General features: G+C 45.2%; 1 protein-coding gene across 34 annotated transcripts in view; it reads right to left on the reverse strand.

Moving 5' to 3' along the window:
• DISC1 (DISC1 scaffold protein) overlaps positions 1-11,405 on the reverse strand; it is a 395,918-nt gene that overhangs the window by 258,137 nt on the left and 126,376 nt on the right. For 29 of the 34 annotated variants that reach the window (XR_011496343.1, XR_011496347.1, XR_011496346.1 and 26 more), the window contains exon 4: positions 6,171-6,318. The exons of 4 other annotated variants lie outside the window; for them this stretch is intronic. Coding sequence is in view for 10 of the 30 variants with exons in the window: in XM_070492665.1 (XP_070348766.1) it covers positions 6,171-6,318 (148 nt within the window). In the remaining 20 variants the exon portion in view is untranslated. Of the gene's footprint in view, positions 1-6,170; positions 6,319-11,405 lie in introns of those variants that run through there. One more of the 34 variants, XM_070492731.1, reaches the window with a different exon arrangement.

The raw sequence follows: 11,405 nt of genomic DNA on the forward strand, positions 1-11,405 counted from the left end.
CAGCAAGAATAGATGGCTCTCTGTTCTCTTCTGATCATTGCTGTGACAGGGTACGGAGCTGGAATTTTCCGGTTGCTCCAGAATTAGAAGCTTAAGCTGAAGGACACAGGTCTAAATGCCCTCCATTCTAAACCTCCAACAGTGGGTAGGGGGCCCACCCCAGGGGCTGCTCAGGCAACGCTACGACAATCAACCGCCACTCTCAACACACACACACACACCCGTTGGCCAAGTAAGAAATGGAGTCTTCATGAGAGATGCTTTTCCTTCCCCTTGCCCCGGCCCCATATGGGGCGAAGGGGGAGTAAACTCTCCCATTCAAACCACATGAAAACAAAGGAAACCCACTAGACCCACTCATAAAGATTGGGAGTGCCCTGAAGGAAGGAAGACTGACATCTGATTCTCCAACATGGATATCTGCCTAATAGCAGAGTCTGAGACAAGGATCTGAGATTGGGCTGTTTTTTGGAGAAGTGATTCCCAAGAAACTTGAGTGAGGGAGTGAGAAGGAGGAAGAGTCAATCAACGGTGCATTACTGAGCTGATCACCACATGGGCAACTGGGACTCAATCCTACTAGGAATCTTCTGGAAAGAATGTGTGGAACATGCCTTAGAACTGTCCCCCCAGAGGCTGGGTAGGCTGAGCATTTATCCACCAACTCCCATCCCAGTGGCTGAGGGTTGATTACCCACCCCCTTCCTCACAAGCTTCAGAGAAGGCCCTGCGGCAGACGAACCTGCTGGGAGCCTGAGGCGGCAAGTTATCAGTGAGCACAAAACTGTCCACAGCTGGAGTGCAAATCAGGGGGAGTGCCACAAGACAGTGGGCATGTCAACACCTATATACAGAGAGTATCCCAGCCTCTGTTAGCCAGGGAAGCAGTGATGACCAACAAGGAGAGGACCACAAACGCTGGAGAGAGAAAGATTTGAATTGGATGTATAATAGAAGTTTCAAACTGCTCTGGATGAATGTCAGTAACCGAAAATGACCCAGACATTTGTGTTACCTGCCCAAGATATCAGAAACAAATGGGAAAGATGTGTTCAACACAGCCCAACAGAGACTGGAGAATAGTGAAATCACGTTGCGTTTGTACCCCAACTGAGCAGTTACATTTTGTACCCCAGTGGACCAGTTACATTACTGAGCAGTGTGGAATCAAAAATAGACAGGGACAGGGTGCCAAACGATTGGAGTATCTGTATCTGCTGTTGGAGGGGCCCGGTCAGCCCCTGAAGGCAGCAGTTAAACTCTCTGGCTGCCAGAAGGACCTGAACGAATCGAGTGTGATTTGGGGTGGTATTCCGCACAAGGTTCAGAGAATTAAACAGCTTTTTTAAAAGCTGAATTAAATGGGGATTATTAAGAACAAAGTGACAGTAAAAATTAAAAATGAAGCTCCTGATTCTACTTGGGTATTTACATTTCCTTAAATCTTATTCCAAACCAAATTTTCTTAACCTGAGATCTAAAGACCCCCTAAAGAGTGAACGGATAAGCCTCAGAAGATCTGTGAGGCTCTGGAAACTGCGTGCAGTGGTGTGTATGTTTGTACACATGTGGTTTGGGGATGGAAGAAGTCTATACCTTTTACCAGGTTCTCAAAGAAATACTTCATCCCAAAAAGGTTAGGAGGCACTTGTTTATGTTATAAACTACTATTGAAAATTTGTCATGTCAATACAACTATTTTATTTCTATAGGAAAAGTATGGTTCATTGGAAAGTATTCTATTTCCCCCTTGAGTCAGAGAGAGTCCCTGGCCTCAGAGAAAGTCCCTGGTCTGTGAGGAACCTTTTTGTCCAGGCTCTGGGATGTGTGAGCTCCAGCCGGCACATGGCCCCTTGGTGGTCGCTGTGAGAACTGTAGCCACAGCCTCCAACTCAGGGGAGACCCGCAAGTCCAGATAACCCTGCTGATGACACATGTCACAGGCTAGATGGGCAGTTGGCACAGTGAAAGACAATTCTTTAAAAATTATTAATAACTATATAATTACATCAACATCCATTAGAAAAACGTAAGAAAGAAGTTGATTTTGAGTCATTATTTTCGAATTGTGTCAATAATAGGACACGGTGGATTTGGCAAAAGAAAAGCCAAGATAACAATAAATAACCAAAGTCTGGAAAACAGTTATCAATTCAACCCTCTCGTTTTCTGATGAGGGGAGGGAAGTGTGGAGAGGTTAGGAAACTACGCCAGGTCCCACGCAGCTGGGTAGTGGAAGAGACAGGACCAGAACCCAGGTTCCCTGACGTCCAGTCCAGGGTTCTATCAAGATACTTGAAAGTCCTTCTCACTAGGGTGTCAGAAGAAAGGCTGAAGGAGCACTTTCTCTAAGGAAACTGAACCACATTAGAGTGAAGCTTCTCTCTCTTTCTCTCTCAGTAGGTATTCCCATATATCTTTGTAAACCTACAGATAGATACATACCATATGTATCACATTCATTCATTCAATGAATATTTATGGAATACTTGTTATGGGTCAGCCACTGTTCTAGTCTCTAGGAATAAAAAGATAAATACAGTACAGTCTTGTCCTCAAGGAGCTCTTGTCTGTCAGAGCAGACAGATATTCAAGGAAACAGATTTATTTAAGAGCCAAGACAGAGGTGAGTTCATTCCAGGCGCTCCAGTAATTCAAGAAGGAGATGGTGTGACTTAGGGGCAAGGCAAGGATGGTAGCTGAGCTGAGTCTTGAAGAATGAGCAACAGTTAGGTGACAACAGTGGGGCATGCGCAAGATCGTAGAATTAAGAAAACATTCAGAGCATTTAGGTAACATCTAATACTTCAAGTATGTGTGGCTTGCAGGTGCTAGTGATGGCTAGTTAAACTCTGGGCTGCTGGGAAGCTGGGCAGTAGCTGCATTGGAAAAGCTTTGAATGTCATGCTAAGCAGCATGGATTTTATCCTGAAAGAAGTGAGGGCCATTGAGCATGATATGCTATTTCCATCTGTGGCACTGTGGAAGATGAATGGGAGGGAATAATATTGGAATATCAGCAAGGAGACCATTGCAATAAACCAGATTACAAGTTTTAAAGCAGAACAAAGGCATTGATATGAGGTGAGAAGAGTGAGTAGGAATAAGATGGAGGTAGACAGTAGAACCAACAGGACTTGGGAACCAATGAAATTGGGTAGTAAGGCAAAGGAAGGAGCCAAAGATGTCTCCGAGTATTTGCTTGGGTAACTGGGTAGATGTTGACATTTAAGTCACTGAGATTGGGAAATAGGGGAAAGGGCTGACTGGGGAGAAAGACAGTAAATTTAAGAAGCAGTTTTTGAAACTAGTATAAAGGCAGGGATAAAAAGACAGTAAATTTTGTAGGTTAAAATAAGGATAAAAGAAATAGTGAACTTAGTAAAGGTCAGAGAGATGTTCAGTAGAAAGCTGAACCATAGTTTGGAACTCTGGAGAGAGATCAGGGTAGAGATAGAAATCTGAGGGAAATGAGTACATTAATGGTACCTGAAGTACAGGAGTGTTTGAGATCATCCAGAAAGAGTATATAAAGTGAGAAGAGAAGATAGGCTGGAACAGAAGACAGAGGAAGGTAAATATTAAGGAGACAGGGAGAGGAAGAGGAGCTCATAAGAGATTGAGAAGATTGGCCAGTAAGGTAGCAAAAAGACCAGGAAAAGCTAAATCATGAAAGCCAAGGGGAGAGAGAGTTTTAGGAATGAATCTGACTGAGTAAAAGTTCTAGACACTGCAGTGACATAGAGCAGAATAAGAACTGAAAAATGTCTTTTAAATTTAACATCTAGAAAAATCATTGCTGACTTTGACTTTGGTAGTAATAGAGATAGAAAGCAGACCACAGTGGGATCAAAATGGGACCGGGAACTAAAAACATGCTGACAGGGAACTCCTGTGAGGAAAATGAGGGAGGATAATAATTAACAAGGGAACCCAACAGTTTACACTGGCTTCGTAAATAGTTGATAAAGACTTGTACTTTTATGGGGGACATATTAAGTTGAGTCCTCTGAAATTGCTACCTTTATAGGTCACAAACAGTCAGATATAAGAAATGTCAGAAGGTGTAACCTAATTGAGGGAGAATGCACGATATTGCCTTTATTTTTGTTCATTGTATTCTATGAGAAGCTCAGCCAAGACCATAACAAAAGCATCGCTCTCCATAAGATCACATGTAGACTAAAGAGAAGATCATTGAAACGCCTTTGCCAGGTCGACTTAGAGAGGCAGCGCAGCATGCTAGTTCCAAGCGAGGACTCAAGCCAGGTGGCCGCATTTGTGCCTGAGCTCAGCACCCACCATTGGGTGGTCTGCATAAGACCCTGAACCTCTCCTGGGCCTAGTTTCCTCATCTTTACATGCAGATATAGATATAGAGGATGAAGATGTAGCTCTCCATATAGACATAGATATCGACACATAAAATAGTGCTACTCCCTGAATTGTCTTGAGGATTAAATGAGTTACTTCCTGGCCATCAATGGAAAAATAGATAAGCCAACAGTGGTACATCCATACAATGGAATATTATTCAGCCTTAAAAAGGAAGGAAATTCTGACACATGCCACAACATGGATGAACCTTGAGGACATTATGCTAAGTGAAATGAGCCCATCGCAAAAGGACAAATACTGTATGATTTCACTTATATCAACTCTTATAATGACAACTCTTATACCTAGAATTGTCAAATTCATAGAGACAGAAAGCAGAATGGTGGTTGCCAGGGGTTGTGGGGAATGTGGAGGTAGTGTTCAATGGGGACAGAGTTTCAGTTTGGGAAGATAAAAAACAGTTCTGGAGATGGATGGTGGTGACGGAGGCACAGTAATGTGGATATACTTAATGCCACTTAACTGTACACTTAAAAATGGTTGGAATGGTAAATTTTATGAAAATGAAAAAAAATGAGTTACTTCTTAAAGCACTTAGTAACTGCTATGCAAGTGTTTGCTAAATAAATGGAAACATAACGCATTGGCAGATGCTAAAAATGGGCCAAGACTGGAGTGGAGAACAAAAATGACCCCAAAGAACAAAAGAAAGAAAGAATTACGTGAAAAGTCAAGTTGGGAAGGAACCCATCATGAAAAAGGTAGAGAAAACGGGGTGACACCTCAACGTGAGATGAAAAAAGCATAGAAATGGGGAGGTGGAAGTCACCTTCTCTTTAAGAAGACCGCATAAAAGTTCATTCAACAAACATTGAGAAGGAAGCACCTACCAGATGCCAGGCACCATGATACGTGCTCCCAGCAAATCTGCAGAGCCAGCACACGAGGAAACAACTGGCCTCAGTGTTAAGACAGGCTTCGGGGAGACACCAGGATGAAGTGAATGTAGAGTGCCATGTACACCTAACAGGAATAGGCCAGACAATCTTGTGATTGTCAGGGCCAATTGGAACCTGGAAACAAAGTGTAATTTCCGTGGCCATGTTTATCCCTAAGTAGAAGCAGACCTGAACTGTGATTAGGCTGATAGTATTCAGCAAGCCTTCACCCAAGGAGAGAGGGAACAAGCAGACAGATGAGAGCAGTGGTTCTCAGACTTTTCAAACGCACCAGCGTGTGGGTCACACCCTCAGAGAGCCTACTTTAGTTGGTCTGGGGTGGATCCTGGACATTTAAAAACTCTCCAGGTGATTCAAACACGCAGCCAAGGTTGCGAGCCACTGGATTAGAAATAGCACTTGCTCACTGTATATAATCGATCCCAGGGGACCCTCGCGCAGCAGAAACAGGAAAAGCTGTTCAGGATCTAGAGGTGGAGTCAGGAGGAGGATGTGTGTTCATCCCTCAGTCAGAGGGGACTGTCTGCGGATCTTAACACGACAACAGAAGACCGAGCTGCCCTGACAGGAGGAAATCCACCCCCACCTCCTCGGAAGGTTGGGCTCCCAGGGGAAGCTTTACCCCCAGGCTGTGGCTGTGCTTGTGGAGGGTCTCTCTGTCAATTAGCAGAAAGGCCTTCTTAGGAGAGCATGACCCACAGTGGTCTCTCTCTCTGGAAGGATCCCCCACTTGCCTAACCAACACGAGTGTACTCCTCAGGAAAAAGCAGCTGAGGGTCTCTCCAGCTAAACCCCTCCCAGCTCTTCACTACATGGGAGCGGAGAAAGCAAGAGCCTGAGGAGAGGAAGGTGGTGGCAATCCCAGGTACTTACTGCTGAGTGGCCCGGCGCAAGGCAGCCTGGGCCTGTGCTCCCAGGTGGCCCAGGAGGCTGCTGAGGGCCGGCTGCCTCGAAGGAAGCTGAAAGTGCAGGCTGCTTTTCTCTTTCTCCAGGTCTTCTAATCTTTGATTCAACATCTCAGCTGGAAATCCAAAACGATGAGAGGGAGAAATAAAGAACCATGAAACTCAAAGTAGATATTCCAGTGTCTCTTAGCCCCACTCCCAGTCAACATTCATGACCTCATACAAAGGTTACCAGTTTCTAGGCCAGCACTTCATCTCTCAGTCGGTGCTTTTAAGAATCTTCTGTCTTTTTACTGACAATACAGCCCTCCCACCCTTCATTCTTCTAACTATCAGAGGGTCTAGTTTATGTATTTATATCACGGTCATAATTATGATCATCACATAGAAGGATACTTAATTATTTTTAAAACCCTCGTGGTCAATTGGGAGGAAATCTGCTAATTTTGATGAGTTCTATATAGACAATTGAATCAATGCTTGGGCATTGATTTTACAAATGTTTCCTTAGAAATTGCCCATCAAAGTAAAAACAGTCATAGTCCCCAAGTCATAGATGTTATGCTCATATTCTATCACGCTGTACATGACCATCTATCCACTTCTGTTAGAAAGGAGGAGTCCTATTATTTTTTTAATGGTCTTAAGTCTCCTGAGACAGGCATAAATATAGAATCCCTGTAAAACAATTTTTCTTTAAAAAAACCAACTGCAGAAATTGGAATTTCCTCGAGTGAGAACTTACCATCATAATCAAACACCCAAACAATTGGAAAGTTTCCCATAAAGCTATTTTTGCAGAAATGTAAGGTGTCGGTTTAAAAAATACCATCTGCCAAAGTTTCCCTCCCGCTGGTCCTTGCCAGGCGGGTGGGCAGACGTCTCGATCCCCTCCACCCTTGGGTAGTAGGTGGGCCCTGGGGCTACCCGAGATCCCAGGCAGCCGCCTCTGGCCTTGAGTGCCTAGTGCTTCCCCAGGAGTGCAACGCAAACATTGTCCTTCGCTATTGACCTACTTTCCAAGTAGGTCATTTCTAGAAGACTCCATTTCAAATTAAAACAGTTTTCAACAAGCTTGTTACTTTGAAAGCACCTTCAGAACCTTTTATCACATACCAGCAGAGGTCAATACTAATCACAGTGCCGCCCTCAACATGACACTTCTCTCACACCAGCCCACTCCTGGGGGACACACCTGGGGGAGGAAAGGCAGGCCTCAGGTGTCATGGACAGCAAAACTGTGTCTCTGGGGATGTCAACTGAGAGATCTCCCCATAAACTTGCCATATGCATTGGGACGGATAGCCAGAAACTTGCTAAGAGAATTTGCCATGGATTCATTCTAACAATACCAGAAAGGGTCACTTATTTACTATTCAAGACCAAGTCACAAGCAACGAGGCTCTCAGTTCATGCAGCCTTCTTCAAAGTGACAAGATGGAGCTAATCCTGACACCTCACTTACAATACACAGTGGAGCGTGGCCTGACAGGTCTTCCGGGATAACACCGAAAGGTACACGTTCTATAACACCAAGCTTCAAATATTTTTTTAACTTACTTTATTTTAATTAATACTTTTATTAGTTTATTTATTATTTAGTTATTTACTTATTTCTTGCCATATAAAATCAAAACCTCAGTGAAAAACAATTAATTTCTTACCTTATATGCTTTAAAATAACATATTGGTGCCATCATAACGTAGTGGCAAAGATGTGTCAAGATACCATTACATGGGGATTAGGAGAAACCTGAGTTTGTGCCTCAACTCTGACATTTCTAGCTGTCTGACCTTCCAGTTACTTAACCTTCCTAAGCTTCAGTTTACTAATCTGCAGAAATGGGGCTAATAACAGTATCTCCATCGTAAGGTTTTCTGAGGATTCAATGAGATAATCTGTGCAAAGCATTTTGCAGGAAGCCTGGCACCTAGTATGTGTCCAAAAGGACTGGCCATCAAGTGTTCGCAAGAAAGTTAGACACTCAGTCTGGTCTCCCTCAGCATCTACCAGATTCTAAACCGTACCCTCCCACTGCCAGGGGAAAAGTCCCCAAAGAATGCAAGCCAATCCAGCAAAATAAAACCCTGGAAGTCGTTAATTGGCTGCCAAAAATCATGGCCACAATGAATCCCAAAGGAAAATATGAATTATCCCAGGTAATATCTGCAATTAGCTATGTTCTATGCTGCCACTTGCCTTCAAAAATGAAGATACCTCAAGTTATTTCTATTTTATGATTAGAAAAGTGAACAAGGATGGTGACCATCGATTTTGTAGCTTATCATTATCTCTAATTTCTAAATGATCTCCCACTCTAGCCACTCGATTGGCTCTCGGCTCCAGGGGGTTCCATTTCACATGCCAGCATCACCTCTGGTTGGCAGAGGGTACATTCTACTGGCTCTTGCAAATTACAGCCCTGTTCACTAATTAGACATCCCAGGCAGAGGGAGCTCCCAGCCAGGACAAAGGTCCGTAGGTAGCCAACAAAGAGGAGAGTAGTAGGAGATGAGAGGAGGGAGGGTACTCGATCATCAGGGCGTCAGAGGCCATCGTAAGGACTTTGGCGTTCACCTCGAGGGGGATGAGAGCCACTGGAAGGTGTTAAGCAGTGGAGTGACGTGATCGACTCACGTTTAACAGGAAAACCCAGATGTTCCGTTGGGAAGACCATAAAGGGCAGAAGTCCAGAGACCAGGGACAAGGTCACCACAGTCACCTGGACAAACCTAATGGTGGCCACCTAGAAGTGAAAGTGGGGGTGGAGAAAGGTGCTGGGATTTCAGATCTTTTCTGACAGATTGGACACCAAGAATGAGAGAAAACAGAAGTCAAGAGTGACTCCAGTGTTTTTAGCCTGAGCAACCAGAGGATGACGTTCCCATGAGCTGAGCTGGAGGAATCTGCTGCTCCCTCTCCCAGAAATATCCTTCCCACACGGGCCCAGGATCCAGGTCTCAGTATCCCCTCTGAGGGCACCTTTCCGGGCCCCACCCCATCCTCCAGGTGGGCTCCCTGTTCTATACGTTCCCTAAGCGCCCCCGGACTTCTCCTTGCACGAGGTGCCTCTGTTTGTCTCTTCTCATTCAAGGCCCCCTGTGTCCATGAGAGACGGACTGTGTCTGGCCGCATGCCCACTTGTGCAAGCAGTGTGGCATAGACTGCAGACAGACCGAAGAAAAGACAGACCTGGAGACAGCGAACAAGACATAAGGTTTATGGGGACTTACATACAGGGCATGTCCAGGGGCGGCCAGCTGGACAGACTTACGCACTGTTACCAGGGGCAGGGAGGGGGTTGCTGATAGAGGCGGGGGGCACAAAGACTATGTGCTTGCGAAGAGGGCTGTCCCTGGGACAGTAGCTCATGTGGAGGGCTCCGTGTTCCTTCATGATGTTCTTTGAGTGCGATAGGTGAAGATCATGGCTGGCCAGGCCCTGGCATCCTGCCCAAACGGTTGGCATCCTGCCAGAAGGGGGCCAGAAGGACACATGGCTCTTAAAGGGCTCGAAGTTTATTGCCGAGCAAGGGTGACCCTACTGCATCACCATGCTTGTCATTGTTTAATCACCAGGAATGCCGCCTGGCTCAGAGCAACTGTGCGCAAAAACGTGTCCAACTAAATTCAAGTTTAGAGTCCCTCATTTTGTTCATTGTTTTGTGCATTTTCATAAGCTGCTTTAAATGCTTTTCATTAGCAACTAAATGAATATAAAACATAAAACTCATCAAATCCACTGCCTAAGTTGCAAGACTTTATTCTTTCTCCCAAAGGCACCAACCGGGTCCCTGTGACCCCGGCCTGCAGGTCTGGATTCTCTGAGTAGCCTGCTTCTGCATTTCCACATCCTTGTGATTTTCCCTTGTGGTGTTCACCACACTCATGCCTTCTTCTCCATTCCCACTGCCTCCAGTCCTGCCCGGGTCACCATCACCTCCGCAGATGAATGACTTCTCTGCCTGATGGCTCTCACTCCTTCCATCATCTCCACACGGTGGACAGAGCGCCCTTCCTAACTCAGACGAGTACAAGCTAATGAATGAATGAATAAACTGAGGAATGAAGAGACAGTTGCTTTGTCCTGGCACTGTTCCAAGCACTTCCGTATAGGTTATCACAAAACGTTCTCAGAATCCTGGGGGCCTCCTCCGGCCTCCAGACAAAGGCCAAACATCTGTGCCTGGCATCCAAGACCACACGCAAGCTCACTCAGCCCCACTCTCTTCTCCTACACCAACACTCTGGTCCTAGTGACACGGTGGCGACACATCATTGGAAAGAACACGGAATCATAACACTGAGAATGAGGGCACCAGAATTCTGCATGAATTTGACACGAACTGCGTATACAATATTTGACAAATCACCTTCCCCATTTAAGTCTCAGAGGTTCATTTGCTTTATGGCAATAATATCTCCAATGAAATTATAATTTTTATTAAACAGCAAAGAAGTGTATTGGAGTCTGCCTTAGCTTAGTCTGCTTGGGCTGCTATAACAAGGCACCATAGACTGGGTGGCTTAGACAACAGCTTTTTCTCACAGTTCTAGAGGCTGGAAGTCTAAGGTGACCGTGCCAGCGTGGTCAGGTCCTGGCGAGAGCCCTCTTCTTGGCTGCAGACAGCCAGCTTCTTGCTGTGTCCTTACATGGTAGAGAAAGAGTGGCCTCTTCTTATGAGGGCACCAATCCCATCGTGAGGGCTCCACTTCGTGACCTAATCACCTCCCAAGGACCCCACCTCCTCATGCCATCATATTGGGATTAGAGTTTCACATATTAATTTGGGGGGACACAAACATTCAGTCTATTGCATGCCTCAAAGGGGGAAGAGAGAAGCTTCAACCAGAATGGCCCACTTTATCCATTAATATAGACGGTGTGGAAAAACAGTTCCTCTGGTGAGGAGGAGTATTTTAAAATAGTATTTTTCACTTTCTAAATGCCATGCCTATTTATTATTTCATGTATTCTCTCAATTAACAAATACCTCTGATAACTCAATGTTGCTAGGCTGTAGGGCTGCAAAGATGAACAGGACATATTCCTGGTTCTTAAGGAATTCAGTGACTGGGATGGGGTCAAAATTATGAACAGGCCTTCTCTTGTCTTCCTGTGCTTCATTGGCGGGGGGGGGGGGGGGGGGGGGGGCGGCGCATGAAGGAGCACATAGGTGACATGCCCACCAGCACCCGGGAT

Source organism: Equus asinus, chromosome 2 (genome assembly GCF_041296235.1).
Source record: "Equus asinus isolate D_3611 breed Donkey chromosome 2, EquAss-T2T_v2, whole genome shotgun sequence".
Classification (NCBI taxonomy): Eukaryota; Metazoa; Chordata; class Mammalia; order Perissodactyla; family Equidae; genus Equus; species Equus asinus.